The following is a 19,608-nucleotide window of genomic DNA, read 5'->3' on the forward strand; positions in this document are numbered from 1 at the left end:
TACTTTTTATCCGAAACTGCATACCAATTCACAGGAAGCAGCACTTCACACTCTGAACTTCAGAAGGGCCATAGCCGTTTACTTAGAGAGAACAAAAACATTTAGAAAATCAGATAAACTTTTTGTATCATGAGTGGAACGCTCGAAAGGCAAAACCATCTTCAGCTAAAGGCTATCCCCAAATGGATATTAACATATATCCACCTATGTTACGAACAGAAAGGTTTAAAAGCTCCCTCAGGAACCAGAACTCATTCCACAAGAGCAGTATCCACTTCCGTAGCGTTCTTTAACAATGTTCCTATAATGGACATATGCAAAGCCACAACATAGGCATCAGCACATACTTTCATAAAACATGCTATTGACCAGGCATCTGTCAGGGATGCCTCACTAGGACTAACTGTACTGTCATCCATACAAAATAATTAATACTGAAGTCCCTCCAATACAGGGCACTGTTCTATAGTCCCCTCTTCTATAGTCACCTGCTCTATAGTACACAGGGACATCACTCGAAGAAGAAGAAAAGGGTTACCCGTCTGGTGCAGTAATTGATGTTCTTCAAGATTTGTGTCCCTTTGGGTGCTCTGCTTTCCCTCCTTCTCCCCTCTACTTTGGAGTTCTAACCGTGTACTCTGTAGTAGAGAAGGAACTGAAGGGGTCAGGTTGCATGCGTGCTAGAAGATGTGCCAACGGCACCATGAGACAGGAGCTGCGCATGCATGACCCGGGCACATACTGCTGAGATCTCTGATCGAGGGCGTGGGACGTAACAATACCTGAAGTGGAGCACCCCCACAGGGGGACACATCTCCAAGAATGTCAGTTACACTATTAGGTGAGTAACCTTTTCATTTTGCACTTCTGCCTTAATTTGTTCCTGTACCTTGCCACTGGCCCGGTAGGGTCTGCTGGAAGGGGGTTGTGGCCCATTTATGACAATCTTATGGCTCAGCAGAAGCATTCTCCCTGGCTTATTAGAAAACACTTCTTTGTGTCCTGCAGCATGGACACCACTTCCACCCTCTCACTTGGTGTTAAATCACCACAGATATCAATGTCCCCTAGGGTTGAGTCACTCTGGCATTCTGCCAACACGTCAGTGAAGCCTGGGCCTCCCTGCTGTGATAAGCCTTAAGACTATTTACATGCACCAGCTGGGGATCAGCATCGTCCTGAGGTTTTTTAATGTAGTACATATCCTCCGACACCACCTCTATTACCTCATAAGGCCCATCCCATGCGTTTTGCATTTTACATTTCCTCAGAGGGCTCAATGTTAGGACCAAATCCCCCATCACAAAAGCATGTTCACAAGTATTTTTATCATACTATGCCTTTTGTTTGGCCTGACTGTCTTAGAGGTTTGCCTGAACCATATCCATCATATCATTCAACTCCTTCCTGAACTTCTGTACATATTCAGTCACCGGCTGTTCCCTTATCTCAGTGCCTCTCTCCCAGGAGTCTCTGATGAGGTCTAGAGGCCCCTTCACCTTTTTCCCATATAGAAGATCAACTGGGGAAAACCCTGTTGACTCTTGAGGCACCTCTCTTCAGCATTGCATGTCTAAGAGCAAAAAGCAAAATTAAACATCTACCTATATATCTACCTATAAACAACCATTATAACACATGTAATAAGAATGTGATATATAGGAGTCCTGATAGATTTATCTTTGTCTGACTCTAGTGACATGATCAGGGTAACAAAAGTTCAAACATCTGTCATAATACAGCAGCCAGTCTTCATTTACTCCAGTGACTAAAGTTTTTATTTTCTTTAAATCAAATGCAAATAATACATAATAGCAACTAAAAATAACTACAGGTGATTACAGCTAATTAATAAAACACCCAAATAAGAATATTTTGGCTGAAGGTCAGGGTAAATCAGAAGATTATTCTGCCTCTTTTTGGAAATCTGTTAATGACCATATCTTAGAGCCTCATTAGCTTTCTCATCACAAAGCTACTTGTTCTCAAAATAGTTTCTTCTGCAGTGGACTATTCAGACATTATGGGCACGTCTAGGCTAGGAAAAAAGTTTTTGTTTTGTTTTTTAAAAACCTCATGTTAGTGTTAGTTTTCACATGTTAGCAGGTTGAGGGTATCTTGACTAGTCAACATATAGGAAAACTACAAACAGCCTTGTTCATTCTAGGTTTTCATCACATATTAACTAACGTAGTTTAAAAAAAGGCTACATCAGCATAGCATCCTCATCTAGATGCAACTTATTCTGAGAGAAGGAATTTTTCAGCAAGTGCAGGAACACCACCTTCCCAAAGGATATTACCTATGCTGAACAAAGTATTCTGTTGGCACTGTTGCGGCTACATTGGGGGAGGGTGGGTGTCGGATTAGCTATGTCAGTCAGGGAGTGACATAGCTATGCTGATATAATTTGTAAGTGCAAACCAAGCCCCAGAGAAGACTCAGGCTATATCTACACTACAGCCTAGTCTACACTGAAAAGCTTTACCAGCATAGCTACATTGGTCTGGGGAAAAAAACATTCCTGGCAAACACAGCTATGTCAACTTAACTGCCACTGTAGCTGCAGCCATGTCAATGGAAGAATGCTTCTGTTGACCCAGCTAACTTCATTTGAGGAGATGTTCCTGTGCACACTGACGGAAAAACCTCTTCCATTGTTGCAGGCTGCATCTACATTATAGGGTTATGCCAGCATAGCTACTCTGACCTAGCTATGCTGGTGTAGTCTCCATAGTGTAGATATACCCTGAAATGAATCAGTCATTTGGAGCCTGTGTTGTTTGTTCCTGAAACTTTTCAGTGTCAGGGCTTGTCTCTGCTAGGAATTTTTACCTCTAGTTATTTACCAATTAACTCAAGGTAATGAACAAGTTTGTAAAAGCTAGTGTGGACCCTCTCCAAGCTTTTATTCCAGATTATAAATATTTGTTCTTTACCCTAGGCTGAGCCGTAGAATAAGCATAAGTGTTTATAGCTAGGGATGAATGTTTGGGGAGAGTCTATGATAGTCTTTACAAACATGTTCATTGCCTGAAGTTAATTGGCAATCAGTTAACTTAGATCAGTGCTTTTCAACCAGGGATACACAAACTCCTGGGGGTACACAGAGGTCTTCCAGGGGTACATCAACTCATCTAGATATTTGCCTAGTTTTGCAACAGGCTGCATAAAAAGCACTAGTGAAGTCAGTACAAACTAAAATTTCATACAATTACTTGTTTGTACTGCTCTGTATACTATACACTGGAGTATAAGTACAATATTTATATTCCAATTGATTTATTTTATAATTATATGGTAAAAATGAAAGTGTAAGCAATTTTTCCATAATAGTGGTCTGTGACACTTCTGTATTTTGATGTCTGATTTTGTAAGCAAGTAGTTTTTAAGTGAGGTGAAACTTGGGGGTATGCAAGACAAATCACACTCCTGAAAGGGGTACAGTAGTCTGGAATGGTTGAGAGCCATCGACTTAGGTAATAATATTTATTGTGGACAAACACTGATCAGTAGGTGAGCAAACAAACCTTGTCAATGGCATTCTGGATTCTTCAAGAAACTGAGTGCCAAACTAGCTTCACAGAAGTTCAAAATAGTCAACATCTGCTGACCTTCATCGCACAATGCTAGCCACGTCTTTTTTAGGAGGGCTGCTGTACAAGCAAAAATTGCTAGTGTTGATGTATAGAAGTGGGATGTAAAAAGGAGAATGCTAAGGACTTAACTGCACTTAGAAAACTACAGCAGCACAGCTGTGCTGCTGCAGCGCTTCAATGTAGGGGAGGGGTTCTCCCATTGGTGTAAGCAATCCACCTCCTTGAGAGGCAGTAACTAGATAGATGGAAGAATTCTTCTATCCATTTAGTGCTGCCTATGTGGGGACTTAGGTTGGTTTAACAATGCCATTCAGGCGTGTGGATTTTTCACACCCATGACCAATGTAGTTAAACTGACCTAATTTTCTAGCATAGATCAGGCCTAAGAAAAGGCAAAACTAACAAAATAAGAAAAAATTTATATTGAAGTTCTTCTTCGTGTGCTTGCCCATGTTTTTTCCAAGTTAGGTGTGTGTGTGCCATGTGCACAGAACTCTGGAAAAGTTTCCCTTAGTAGTACCTATAGGGTTGGCACTGGAGCACCCTGGATTTGCACCTTCATGGCATTCTGTATAGGGCCCTGCTGACCTCCCACCTTTTCAGTGCCTTCTTTCTGCCCATGAGGGTTGCTAGAACACTTTTTCTCTTGCTTAGCAAGTGCTTCCCATGAGTCGTTGATTCAAGTACTTGTAAATAGTTGTTATAGTAGTTCTTTGTTGATTTTGTAGTGTAGTTAGGTATTCCCGCTTATCAGGTTGTTAATCTCCCCTCCCTTCCGGGATGGGGTATGTCCAGCTTCAAGCAGTGTGAGTCCTGCCTCAAGCCTATGCCGAGAGATGACCCGCAATCTGCCTGCCTTAGGTGCCTCGGGGAGTCTCATCAGCTGGAGAAGTGTAAGATTTGCAGAGGTTTCAAGCCCAGGACCCAGAAGGAGGGCAGTTAAAGACTGAAGTTCCTCTTAATGGAGGCTGCCCTTTGTACTGCAGAACAGAGCTCCTCTGCATTGGTGCGCAGTGGCCCAGCCTCCGTCAAGGAGCTGGCGAGAAAGGACTCAGCACTGAAAGAGTCTTGGCACCGGCATGTGTCCCTGGCACCGAAGGGCCACCAAAGAAGATAAAGACCAGCAAGGGGTGTTCTCCGATGCCTACGTCTTGGTCAGCTGAGGCCGGTAGAGTGCAACCTGCGCCAAGCCATTCAAGCTCTGAGCCGGCTGCATTGGTTCCATTGACTCCGGGACAGAGAAGGGTCTCATTGAATCTGGAATCAGTTCACTGTCTGCATAGAGAGACACGGGAGGAGGATATCTAGTTCCCCTTTACCCCTGAAACTTTTGAGGTGCCAGAGACTTTATTGAACAGACCACACTGCCATCAGCTGCTTGCCACAGTTGGGATCCGGTACCGAAGAGATGTGTCAGTGAGGGAGGTACTCTTAGGCAGTAGGGAACCCTCCACAAGGGCCACTTACTTGGCTAAGTGGAAAAGATTCTCATTTTGGTCCAGTGAAAGGGATTGTCAGGTCGAGTCGGCTTCAGTCCCTGCAATCCTGGACTATCTGTTACACTTGAAAAGCAGGGCCTGGCACAGTCCTTGATTAGGGTACACCTGGCGGCAATCTCAGCCTTCCACCCTGGTGAAGCAGGGCGCTAGGTGTTTGCCAGCCTCTTGGTGTCTCGATTCCTGAAGGGCCTAGACAAACTGTATCCTCCCAAGCATCAACCACTTCCCCAGTGGGACCACAACTTTGTCCTCTCACGGCTGACAGGCCCTCCCGTTTGATCCTTTAGCGACATGGTCCTTATTATACTTATCATTGAAGGTGATGTTTCTGGTGACCATCACTTCAGCCAGAAGGGTCTCTGAACTCAGGGCACTGATGTCGGAGCCACCTTACACTGTCTTCTTTAAGAATAAGGTCCAATTCTGGCCTCACCCTGTGTTCCTACTTAAGGTAGTGTCCCAGTTCCACTTGAACCAGGATATTTTCCTACTGGTTTTCTACCTGAAACCACATGCTAACAGTCGAGAATGCAGGCTGCATTCGCTGGATGTTAGATGGGTTTTGGTGTTCTATATAGAAAGAACAAAGCCATTCAGGAAGACTTCTCAGCTCTTCGTAGCATTGGCAGAAAGGATGAAAGGTCTTCCAGTTTTGTCTGAGGATTTCTTCATGGATTATCTCATGCATTAGGACCTGTTATGAGTTGGCGGAAGTGCCAGCTCCAAAGCTTACGGCTCATTCAACTAGAACACAGGCCTTTTCCGCAGCCTATCTGGCCCAAGTACCGATTCAAAACATCTGTAGAGCAGCAACATGGTCTACCATACATACTTTCACTGCTCACTACGCTATTACCCAGCAGGCCAGGAACGATGTTGCATTTGGCAGAGCAGTTCTCCAGTCCATAGTTCTCTAAGCTCTGACCTCACCTCCGTTGGTTTGGCTAGGGAGTCACCTACTTGGAATCGACATGAGCAAGCACTTGAAGAAAAAACGGTTACCTACCTTCTGTAACTCTTGCTTTTTGAGATGTGTTGCTCATGCCTACTCCAAGACCCATCCGCCTACCCCTCTGTTGGAGCCAACTGGAAGAAGGAACTGAAGAGGTGGGGGGGTCAGCAGGGCCCTATATAGAGCACCAGGAAGGTGTGACTCCAGGGGCTCCAGTGCTGACCCTACGGGTACTTCTGAGGGAAAACTTTCCGGCATTATGTGCACGCGGCGCACACATACCTACTTGGAATGGACCTGAGCAACACATCTCGAAGAACAACAGTTACAGAAGCTTAGGTAACCATTTTTTGTGTGTCAATAATTTCATATATTTTAAAATGTACATAAAATAACAAATGTATATGGTCAATATATGCCATGATTATGATGAAAATATTACTTGTCCAGGACAAGTGGGAGAGGAGAGGGTATATATTTATGATGATTATTAAATTCTTTTTAAGTTTTGTAAATTTAAATTCTCTACAATAAGTTCTTATTTTCGTTAGTGCTTTCTAATTGACCACTTAATAGGTTTTGATAAATTTATGAATAGTTTCAAGTACTGTGGATTTTAAAACAGCTCCTGTTTAAAAAGGAGTTTATTTCTGCTCAGAGCAGAGATATTTGTTAGTACAGTATCTACCAGTGTATAGCCTTGTTCCTGATTAGAGCCTCTGGGCTCTTCTGTAATTAAACAATAAATAATAATTACTTAAGAGGAACATTAGCATCTGCATGTCTAGGATCATGTACAGTATAGAAATGCAATTTCTGTGTACTGAATAATTTTATCTAAAAAGATAAATTCAATCTACAGAGGCAGTGTTTCCGTAATACGTCTTGCAGTAGGGGGATTAGAAAGTTTATCACAAAGTTTGGAAATTGTTCTATATTCTTGAAATCAATTTTAAAAAAAGCTGTCCAGTGCAGCATCAAGGGTTGTTCCAATCCACAATCATGTATAATGTCACTTAAAAGAAGAAAATGACAAAAATACAGTTTGAAGTGAACATATTACATGCATCTGACAAGCAGTTATAGTCTTGCCAGCAAGCTGTTTAGGAAAACATCAGCCTTATTTCATGGAACCAGATTTTTCAATATAAAAATCCTGAATTTAAAGTTAAGCTCGGTAGACCCAAGAGTAAAGTCCAAAAGCTGACAACTACCTTCTTAAAACTACAACTGGTATGCATGCCTTACTAGTTATGTCAATAACTTCAGCTCTGTGCCTACTAGTGAGTTAACGATAATGTAGAAGAAATTTAAAAATCTGTCTGCTGCTTTAGGGCAAAGAAGAACTTGATAGGCAAAAAAGAATTATCTCACAATCTAAGAAGCAAATTGTATCACTGAATCAGTCCTCTTCTGAGATAGTGAGACTGTATGCATTAGTTTTCAGATTTTCTTGCTTGGGCTGATTTAGTGTTGCAAAAAATTAAAATTTTCTTCATGGGTAATCTTGGAGGGTTGCTTGAAGTAGTATAGTTGACTCAACTCCCACTTCTCCAAACTCCTTCTTGAGGGAATAATTCTTCAAAATAAATTCCTTGGGTGAAATCCTCACTCATTGACATCATCAGTAAAACTCCCCTTCACTTCAATAGGTGGAGGATTTCACCTCTTATATCTGGTCTGAGTAACTGGACTTAAGCGAGGAAATATCAAGATTTCATTGCACTTAAAGGTGACATTCCCACCTGCTCTGATTCTTTCTTTGTCTAGAGCCTTAGGCTGCTGTGATAGGGCTGGCTATGTTTTTTTTCTTGTTTTGTGAATGAGAATTCTTTATTTCCTTTCAGTGGAGGAAAAAAAAGCCTTAAGTAGTTTCAATGTTTATGAAATTTGAAACCGATTTTCTTATAAACTCAGATTCAAGATTGAAGCTACTGGAAAAGTAGCTTAAAAGTGTTAAAAGTCTGACATTTTTAGTTCTAATGTGGTTTTCTAGCATTTCGAGTCTTTCATTTCTATTTGGGAGTTCTTTTTAGCTAACTATCTGGTGAGTCTTAACATTTCCTCTGCTACTTCTTTACGGTTGAGTCTCAAAGTCTATATGGCTCAGCTATACAAAAATCCAAGGATGTTCCCAGTCATAGTCTCAGGTTTCTTTCCTCTGAAAGTAGGCTTCTGGAGAACGTATGATTTAACTTTACATGTAAAGCTGAAATCATATATTTTAAGTTCTTAAGATTTCCCTTTCTTCAGCTATATCTTCTCTGGAGCAAGTTGGCACAGGAGTATTCCACTGCATGCCAGAAGTCGGCAATCCAAAGAAATCAGCCTCCCCATTTCCCTCTAATGTTTTGCTTAGCTCTGCATATTTTTTGCATTGCAGCTTGCCAGATGGACTCCTTATAGGCTGATCACTCTCTCAGAACAGACTTTACAGTCTCTCAGAACCAGAGTTGCAGTCTTACATCTCCAATCTTGTTGGCAAAAGGCTCCTTCCCCATTGAGATACTCTTTACTTGCATTCGATAAAAAATGTGTATATTTATTAGGGCTGTCAATTAATCACAGTTAACTCAAGCAATTAACTCAGAACAAATTAACTCGATTAAAAAAATTAATCGTGATTAATTGCAGTTTTAATCATATTGTTAACCAATAATAGAATACCAATTTAAATTTATTATAAATATTTTGGGATGTTTTTCTACATTTTAAAATATGTTGATTTCAGTTATAACATAGAATGCAAAGTATACAATGCTTACTTTCTAATATTTTTATAAATATTTGCACTGTAAAAAAGATAAAAAATCATATTTATCAGTTCACCTCATACAAGTATTGTGGTGCAATCTCTTTATCCTGAAAGTGCAACTTACAAATGTAGAGTTTTTTATTACATAACTGCACTCAAAAACAAAACAGTATAAATGTTTAGACCCTACAAGTTCACTCGCTCCTACTTCTCATTCAGCCAATCACTAAGACAAACAAGTTGTGTTTACATTTACAAGAGATAATGCACCTGCTTCTTATTTACAAGGTCACCTGAAAGTGAGAACAGGCGTTCACATGGCACTGTTGTAGCCAGCATTGCAAGGTATTTATGTGCTAGGTGTGCTAAACATTCGTATGTTCCTTCATGCTTCATGCACCATTATAGAGGACATGCTTTCATGCTGATGACGCTCGTTAAAAAAAAAATGCGTTAATTAAATTTGTTACTGATCTCTTTGGGGGAGAGTTGTATGTCTCCTGCTCTATGGTTTTACCCACATTCTGCCATATATTTGATGATATGGCAGTCTTGGATGACGACCCAGCACGTTGTTCATTTTAAGAACACTGTTACTGCACTTTTGACAAAATGCAAAGCAGGTATCAATGTGAAATTTCTAAAGATAGCTACATCATTTGACTCAAGGTTTAAGAATCTGAAGTGCCTTCCAAAATCTTAGAGATGAGGTGTGGAATATGCTGTCAGAAATCTTAAAGGAACAACACTCAAATGCAGAAACTATAGAACCCGAACCACCAAAAAAGAAAATCAACCTTCTGTTGGTGGGATCTGACTCAGATGATGAAAATGAATGTGTCAGTCTGCACTGCATTGGATTGATATCGAGCCGAACCCATCATCAGCATGGAAGCATGTCCTCTCGAATAGTGGTCAAACATGAAGGGGTTATATGAATGTTTAGCACATCTAGCACGTAAATACCTTGCAATGCTGGCTACAACTTGTACTTATATGATGTGAATTGAAAAATACTATTTCTTTGTTTATCTTTTTTGCAGTGAAAATATTTGAAATAAAAATAATATAAAGTGAGCATTACACACTTTGTATTCTGTGTTGTAATTGAAATCAATATATTTTAAAGTGTAGAAACCGTCCAAAATATTTAAATAAATGGTATTCTATTACTGCTTAACGGTGCAATTAAAACTGCAATTAATCCCAATTATTTTTTAATCTCGTGATTAATCATGATTAATGTTTTTAATCATTTGACAGCCCTAGTATTTATAGATTCAAGGGCTAGAAGAGACCGTTATGATAATCTAATCTGACCTCCTGTATAACACAGGCCACAGAACTTGCCCAAAGTAATTCCTAGAGCATATTTTTTAGAAAAACATTGAATCTTCATTTCAAAATTGTCAGTGATGGAGAATTCACCACAACCTGTTAACTATTGTTCCAATAGTTAATTACTTTCACTGTTAAAAATCTACACCCTATTTTCACTCTGAATTTGTCAAGCTTCATCTTCCAGCTATTGGATCGTGTTATACTTGCTCTGCTAGACTGAAGAGCCCATTATCAAATATTTGTTCCCCATGTAGGTTCTTATCAACTGTGATATAGTCACCCCTGCATTTTCCCTTTGTTAAACTCAAAGAGCTCAATCTCTTTAGTTTATCAGTAGAAGGTATGTTTTCTAATCTTTTAATCTTTGTCATGGCTCTTCTCTAAACCCTCTCTAATTTACTAATGTCCTTGAATTATGGACACTAGAACTGGACACAATATTCCAGCAATAGTCATGCCAGTGCCAAATATACAAGACAAAATAACCTTTTTATTCCTAATTGGGATTTCCCTTTTTACACATCCGAGGATCACATTAGCTGTTACGGCCACAGCATTACAGTGGGAGTACATATCCAGCTAATTACCCACCATGGCCCCCAGATCTTTTTCAGTCATTGCTTCGCAGGATAGAGTTACCTATCCTGTCAATCTGGCCTACATTCTTTGTTTCTAGATGTATACATTTACATTTAGCCATATTAAAACACATTGTTTGATTGCATCCTGCTTACTAAGGAACCCAGATCGCTCTGTATCGGTGACCTGTCCTTTTAATTATTTACCACCAACCCAATTTTTGTGTCGTCTGTAAGCTTTATCTGTGATGATTTTATGTTTTCTTCCAGGTCATTAATAAAAATGTTAAATACTGTAGGGCCAAAAACCACTCCCTAAAGGACCCCACAAGAAAGACACCTGCCTAATTATAATTTCCTGTTTACAGTTACATTTTGTAACCTATCAGTTAGTCAAGTTTTTGTCCACTTAATGTGTGCTGTATTAATTATATAGTTTTTTAATCAAAATGTCATGCAGTGCCAAGTTAAATACCTTACAGAAGTAGTATATTACATCAACACTATTTCCTTTATCAACAAAATCTGTAATCTCATCAAAAAATATCAGGTTAGTTTGACAGGGTCTATTTTCCATACATCCATGCACTGAGCCTTGTGATTCCATATTCTAGTTCTTTAATTCAGACTGATCACTGTAGAGATCATTTTAAAATATCCAATGTTGTCTTGTACAAATAAACAGAGCTGTGAAACACATGCTAGAATTGCATACATGCCTTTTATTTTTTCTATGAATTACCATATAAGAAGTGGTTGGCCTTTGTTTTCTTATATTAGTCACTGCCAATTAAATTTGGAAATTGAATTTATCTTGATACAATGTTTTCCGTCTTTTTTAAGTTAAATTATCCATCTTTAGATGTATGTAGTGTGGCTATAATCCATTTTCCATCAGGCTACAAGTGTTATCTTTTTTGTTGACTCATGCAGTTAGTTACTTACCATTTTCGAAGAGTGTTGGGTGGTTGAGTCTGATTGTTTTCATTTTTTCAACTCTTTAATCTTTAGCTTGGTTGGAAAACTATATCAGAAGTGCAACTACTAATTGAACTATAAAAACATTTTTCCAATGACATTTTCTTTATTGTTAAATAATAACCTTTACATTGTCAAAGTTTAAATTGTTTGTAAAAAATCAGGGTTGTACTTGCTGTTTCTATTTCATTTATTTTAAAATAAAAAACAGCTTAACTTTAAAGTTCCTCTGTAATTACTGAAAATATGTCAACACACTTTATTTATGACTTTTACTACCCACTTACATCCATTACTGTGGAACATTGCTTTGGTCTGGAGTATTCACTAGTAGGTCATGGGACTAAGACTAATGCGAGACAAAGGGATTTGTGTCTGCTTCTTTCTTAGCTTGGCCTCATGGGAAGAGCCTTTAAGTTGTATTTTTGATAACATGAGTTTGGGTAATCTCAGCAGTGATATAATAAATGAAGATCATAAATCAAACACAGTGGTGTAATAGTAAGAGTATTTTAAGTGGGTACTTTTGTTCTAGTTCCTGAACATTTTTTCTTTTAATATTTATTAGATCATCTTATCATGAATATATTTGCCCAGCCCAGTATGTTTTATAATGATTGATGGTCATGAGGCATTTATACAAACTTGTAACTTTTGTCTGATGTTAATATTGCATTTTTCCTCTTCAAGGCTACCTCAAATGTAAGTGTATTTATAACTGGCATCTTAATTTTATTGTACATCAATTTCTCTCTTCTTTGCAGTTGGGAAAATAAGGGGCAAAAAATTAGATAAGGATTGGATTGAACCTTCACAAAGGCCTTATTTTCCCTTTTTACAACTTCCTTTCTCTCTATATCTATTTCACATCATCATGAATATGCTGTGTCTAGGAGGGCTGGATGGGATTTCCTTAGAAGTTAGTTTGTCACTCATCACCAGCTTATCAGGTAGAGCACCATGATGCTCATCTTAATTTCAGAAAGGGGAACTACACAAAAATGAGGAAGTTAGTTAAACAGAAATTAAAAAGTACAGTGCTGAAAGTGAAATCCCTGCAAGCTGCATGGAAACTTTTTAAAGACACCATAATAGAGGCTCAATTTAAATATAATTAAAAAACATAGTAAGAGGACCTAAAAAGTGCCGCTGTGGCTAAACAACAAAATAAAAGAAGCAGTTAGATGCAAAAAGGTATCCTTTAAAAATTGGAAGTGAAATTCTATTTAGGAAAATAGAAAGGAGCATAAACTCTGGCAAATGAAGTGTAAAAATATAATGAGAAAGGTCAAAAAAGAATTTTAAGATTAACCAGTGAAAGACTTCAAAAAAATTTTGCTGTTACTTATTAAGTATTCAGAAGCAGGAAGCCTGCTAAACAACCAGTGGGATCCCGGATGATCAAGATGCTAAAGAAGTACTCAAGGAAGATAGGGTTATTAGAGAGAAACTAAATAAATTATTTTCATCAGTCTTCACAGCTGAGGATGTGAGGGAGTTTCCCAAACCTGAGCCATTCTTTTTAGGTGACAAATCTGAGGAACATTCAAGATTGAAGTGTCATTAGAGGAGGTTTTGGAACAAATTGATAAATCAAACTCTAATGAGTCATGAGGATGAAATGGTATCCATCCAAGAGTTCTGAAGGAACTCAAATGTGAAATTGCAGAACTACTAACTGTGTGTAACCTGTCCTTTAAATCAGCTTCTGTACCAGATGACTGGAGGATAGCTAATGTGATGCCAATTTTTAAAAAAGGCTCCCGAGGCAATACCAGCAGTTATAGGCCGGTAAGCCTAACTTCAGTACCAGGCAAATTGATTGAAACTATAGTAAAGAACAGAATTATCAGAGACATAAATTAATACGATTTGTTGGGGGAAGAGTCAACATGGTTTTGTAAATCATGCCTCATCAATCTACTAGAATTATTTGAGGGGAGTCAACAAGCATATGAACAGGGGTGTTGTGATACGACCCGTGCCCAGGGTAGCCAACTGACAATGCCACGGTCAGGGCAGGCTGCAAAAGGGAGCGGATTCTCCTCACACTGGTGGGTGACACTGAAGCCCGGCTCCCCAACCAGCCACGAACTGCTTCTGATTACCCCTCACTGGATATCAAGAAGCCAGTCCACGAATGCCCACAGCCCCCTTTACTGCATTTCAGCTCCAGGCTCCCAAACCAGCACTAGGTCCAGCAAAGAGGCCAGTTACTAGAACTCTCTGCTCTTTGCTTAAAAAGTTCTCTCTGACCCCAAAGGCTCAGCCACAGCACCAGATCAACATAAGTTTGGATCTTACCTAAAATACCACGCTGGCAGCCAATCCTTTAGTATCTAAACTAAAGGTTTATTGTAAGGGGAAAGAAATAAACCCTGAGAGAAATGTTAAAGGGTTAAAGTAAATCACAGATATACAAATTATTAAAAGTCCATATACTTCAGGTTTCTGGAAGAAATGTGGATTTGCAGGCTTGTATAGTTTCCTCTGGTTCACATCCAGTACCTGGATGGGTCTAAGTCCTTCGATTCAGTTGCAAGATGAATTGGTCCAGAGATAGGTGAATGTCTGCAGACTGGACAGGAACAAAGACAAAGATGGTTTCTCTCGCTTGATCTTATATACCCTCTGTCTTTTCGCCATGTGGCCTGTGAACTTTGCTGGAGCTAAAATGGAGTCCAGAGTCATATGGGCCAATCCTGGTGCCTCTTCACGTGTGCCTGGGGTCCAGTCACGTAAGCAGGTTCTGGTGACTCGTTGGTGATGCTGGCTTCTTTCTCTGGGCCCCTCGCACCTGGGAAGGCCTTAATGGGCCATTACGCTGGCCATTGTTCTGCAGCCTTCCTATCTGGGGTGTTGCCCAGGCAGCACAATTGAAACACAGATATCTCAAATACATCTATAACTTCCCTTTCACATATTACACATGGACATAAGTAATATTCTCTTACTTAGCATATCATAACCTTCCTAACCACACCTGACATGGCATATCCCACATGGATTATTATGATTCTGCCATGCTGATGTCACACAATATACCAGCTGCCCTCCCCCCCCCAAGCCAGCCCGCATGACAGGTGTATCCAGTGGATACAGTGTACTTAGATTTTCAGCAAGCCTTTGACAAGGTCCCTCACCAAAGGCTCTTAAGAAAAATAAGCAGTCATGGAATAAGAGAGAAGGTCCTATCGTGGATCTGTAACTGGTTAAAATTAGGAAACAAAGGGTAGGAGTAAATGTTCAGTTTTCTGAATGAAGAGAGGTAAATAGTAGTTTCCCCAGGGGTCTGTATTGGGACAGTACTGTTCAGCATATTCATAAATGATCCAGAAAAAGGGGTAAACAGTGAGGTGGCAAAATTTGCAGATGATACAAAACTACTGAAGATAGTTAAGTCCACAGCAGATGGCAAAGAGTTATAAAGGGATCTCACAAAACTGGGTGACTAGGCAACAAAATGGCAGATGAAATTCAGTGTTGATAAATGCAAAATAGTGCACATTGGAAAGCATAAGCCCAACTATACATATAAAATGATGGGATCCAAATCACCTGTTACCACTCAAGAAGGAGATCTTGGAGTCATTGTGGATAGTTTTCTGAAAACATCTACTCAACGTGCAGCTGCAGTTAAAAAAGCTAAGAGAATGTTGGGAATTATTGGGAAAGGGATAGATAATAAGATAGAAAATACCGTATTTTCTCCCTGTAAATCAATGGCATGCCCAACTCTTGAATGCTGTGTTCAGATCTGGTCCCCCATCTCAAAAAAGATGTATTGGAATTGGAAAAGGTACCGAAAAGGGCAACTAAAATTATTAGAGGTATGTAAAAGCTTCCATATAAGGAGATATTAATAAAACTGGGACTTTTCAGCTTGGAAAAGAGACAAATAAGGGGGGGACTTGATAGAGCTCTATAAAATCATGACTGGTGTGGAGAAAGTAAATAAGGAAGTGTTATTTATTCCTCATAACACAAAACTAGGGGGCATCAAATGAAATTAATAGTCTGCGGGTTTAAAATGAACAAAAGGAAGTATTTCTTCATATAATGCAAAGACAAACTATGGAACTCGTTGCCAGAGGATGTTGTGAAGGCCAAGGCCATAATGGGATTCAAAAAAGAGCTAGATAAGTTAATGGAGGATAGGTCCATCAGTGGCTGTTAACCAGAATAAGCAGGGATTGCTTTTTGCCAGAGGCTGGGAATGGGCGATGGGAGGGAATGGGAGGGATCACTTGATGATTACCTGTTCTATTCATTCTCTCTGAAGCACCTGGCATTGGCCACTGTCAGAAGATAGGATATTCGGCTAGATGGACCATTGGTCTAACCCAGTATGACCGTTTTTTTTTTTAATATTCTTCAGCCCCCACTGGAGAATGAGACATTGACGGCTTCTAGAATTCAGAAATTCCAGCTTTTGTGTTTAACAGTATATAGTGCTACATCTAAGCCACTAAATTAACTTGTTCATCACTGATCTTTTCTGTGTTCATGTCACATCTTCAGCTGGAAAAAGTAGCTATTATTCAGACTGATATGCTCCTTTACATTTTCATAAAGTAAGTGTAAAAAGCAGGAATCATTCTGTGTTACATCATTTTTGTTTTTAGCTAATTGCATGCTTTGTATTTTCTGATGATTTTTATTCTGTTTCTAGGAAAAGCTCTTGTCCAGATCTCTTCAAAGGGGTGAAGATCTTCAATTTGACCAGGTAGGAAACGCTTTCATTTAAAGGTACTGCATTGTCTGTTTTTTCAGGCTTTACAGAATTAAGATGTCCTCTGCTTGCACAGAACAGTAATTCCACTCTTCAGATGATTAACTTAGAATGTTAGTGTACTGGTTTATGTTAAATAATTACCAGAGATAAGTTCAATTTTTTGTTACCTACTCAAAAAGATAATGCAATATACTCATATATAAACAAATAATTTGAAGATAACAAATCCAAAAGGATGTAGAAATGAGAGCAGGAGCTGAAAGATATGGGTTATATGTTTCTGGCTTTGTCATGGACTTCATGTTACCTTGGGCTGGTCATTTTAATGTCTCTGTCTCAGTTTCTCTAACTCTTAAATAATGATAATTTCAGTGATTTTTGTAAGGCTCAATATCTGTAAGGTACTCTTAGATCCTTGAGTGGAAGGCATAATATTCATTTGACGTATCATGTAATCTGTTTAATTTTAAGGTTTTCTATAGTGCTCCTCGTATTCTCGAATGCCCCATTGTGTTTCACTGATTTCAAGGGAACTACTCACAGTATGTAAATTTAAGTGCATGTATAAGTCTCTGCAGGATCAGGGCCTTAATGCTTATCTGTATAAGATTCCAAGATTGTCATTCTGTTTGTGTGTCACTGTGAAGCCTACAACGTCTGTCAGTGTGAAATGTTGAAAACAGCTTACAAGCATGGTTGATAGCTTTTATTATTTAGAATATCGCCATGTTCAATGATCACTGGGATACCATTCAATTTTTAAATCTCAGTCATTTTAACTCTGTTGAATTACACCGATGTGGTGTACAGCTACAGTAAGGCATATATCTGTGCCCTGCCAAGGGTCTTAAACCATTGTGTAATTGGAGGTAACTCAACCAGTCAACACCCTTATTCTGCAATTAATCTGCATGCTACTATTTCATTGATTGTATGAGGAAGACTACATGGATGGTGGATTACTTGAGCCAACTGCTACAACCGTTCCACAGCATGGGCTTTTATTTACTAGTTATTTCTAGTTCTGTCATCACATGGGTTTCAATTCTGCAAGGAGCTCCATGCAAGTGGATACAAGTGGAGCCCTGCTGGTTTATTGCCCAACCCTAAGTACTTAACTCTTAATCTTATTATTGAATAACATCTTGTTGTATGCAGTTCACTATTCGTTTGTCATTTTGCATGTTGAGATTGTCCCTTTGCATGTTTCCTCTGATTTGCCTGTTTAGTATTGTGACAGAAGGTCTGAGGACCTGCCCAAACTATATAGTTCATGACGGGGTGGGGAAAAAAATCCAACCCAAAACAATCCGCACCTCCCAGCCTGTTTGAGGGATATATCAAGTGGCCTTACTGAAACTGGCCAGCAAAGGTGGCCTGTGAAAAGCAGTGTTTGAGCTAGGTTGATAAGCCTTTGAAAGGTGACCATTAATCATTAAAGGGTTTTATTTTCTGAAGGACCATTTCTAGAAGGTGGAGAGTGATACTGTTATATGAACAGTTTTTGTATCTATTTGTCTTCAGAAAACTAAGATTTAATAAGCAATTTGAGAGGGGACACAGAAAAGGAGTTGGTATCAAGATATCAATCCAATACTGATAAGTGGACTAGAGTATTTTGAGAGAGGGGATTGCTTTCAAGTGATGTAAGCCAATAACTTTTCTTTTTTTCGTCGATAACTAAGGTGAAAGTGCCTTGTCTATTTTCACTTGAGAAGTGTAACTCTAGATATGTTAAGCAAACCATTTCTGTTTTTTTTAAATTCCATTTCCTATTTTTAATCTTGTTTTTTGCTGAGATTACTTTTGTTTGGGTAGTTCATGCAGATGTCCTCAAATAAGAAAACTCTGTGAAGTGAGCTGCAGATGATCCTATCTCAGGGAATTGTGTTACTATCAAGCTGTAGTAGGCAAACCCAACAGGGAAAGCTGAAAGACTAAGCAGGAGACAAGAGTTAGTGATGGATATTCAGACATATTTGATCATAATTGAATTTATAGTCTTGCTACTCAATATATGGCGTATTGTGGTTTTTTTGTGTCCCCATCTCTGCTTCTGCTATACTCATTTGATTTAAAGTCCAGAGATGGATGGAACATACTGTTCAGAAGGAAGTGTCTGTGACCGCCAATATGCAGAGAGAGCTGTGGTGCAACGAAGGTGATTTTCAGTATTGCAGCAGTTCCTGTCCTGGTTATGAGGAAGATCTTCAACAGAGCTCTAGCCCTGTTGAGCAGGAGATTAGAATGTAAGGAGAGACCCAAAGGGGAGGTTGAATAGACAGGCCAGGTAGAGAGGGAAGGGAGACTCTGAGTGGTAGTGAGTAGGAAGGAGAACCATGGAGGCTGCCTTTCTTAACCTTTTCAGGTCAGAACAGCATTATATTGGAGTGAAAAGCTGAACACAGCATGAGGAAAGAGAATACTGAAGGAGGCTATATGATATAGTAGATGAAAGAAGGGGGATGGTAAATAAAGTAGGATATTGAGTGGGGCAAAAAACACTAAAAGGCAGACTGGAGAGAGGGAAAGAATGGAAGGAAGAGAGCAGCCTGCACATCGAAGGAGTCTGAGAACTCCCTTTCTTTGGAAGAGATTATTCCCCTTCTCGCTCACCCCTTCTTTCTTCCTCCTCTTGATGAAGCCTAACTATCCGTGTTAAAGATGGCTTCTTGTCCTTGGTTCAAAAAGATAATTATAAAGAGCAAGTAGTTTGCCTTTGTAAAGTACTAGATTGAAATTCACCATGTTTAAAAACCATAAATACTGAAGTATGTTTTATAGGATAGAGCATTAACCACAATATTAGTTGAAAAATAATAAAGAAATATAGTATTCTACCTTGGTTTTTAAAAATGTATTATCTTTGTTAATGCATTATTTTCTTTTTAAATTCCAAAGTGTGAATATTGTAGCATACCTTAAGGGTATTATCCTCGAATTTAAAATTACTCAGTTCAATGATCGCAGGAAAGGAAGAAAGGGGGTGATATGTGCCAGGGTGCCCAGAACTCGAGTTAATTCCTCAACTGAAAACTAAATACCACTGATATGCAACTTTTTATAATGGAAATATTAATTAATAAAGTTTGCTGAACCTATGATAAACTATTTGATAATTGTTGCCCACTTACATGTCTTACTGTTAATGATTGGTCTTCATCAATTAAG

General features: G+C 39.1%; 1 protein-coding gene across 9 annotated transcripts in view; it reads left to right on the top strand.

The window, feature by feature from the left end:
• FRYL (FRY like transcription coactivator) overlaps positions 1–19,608 on the top strand; it is a 385,878-nt gene that overhangs the window by 169,908 nt on the left and 196,362 nt on the right. For all 9 annotated transcript variants that reach the window (XM_067531263.1, XM_067531262.1, XM_067531264.1 and 6 more), the window contains one exon: positions 16,375–16,428. In XM_067531263.1, the coding sequence (XP_067387364.1) occupies positions 16,375–16,428 (54 nt within the window). The remainder of the gene's footprint in view (positions 1–16,374; positions 16,429–19,608) is intronic.

The sequence above is a fragment of the Emydura macquarii genome, unplaced genomic scaffold (genome assembly GCF_026122565.2).
Source record: "Emydura macquarii macquarii isolate MOO-44397 ecotype Brisbane River unplaced genomic scaffold, CSIRO-AGI_Emac_v2 contig_3128, whole genome shotgun sequence".
Lineage (NCBI taxonomy): Eukaryota > Metazoa > Chordata > Testudines > Chelidae > Emydura > Emydura macquarii.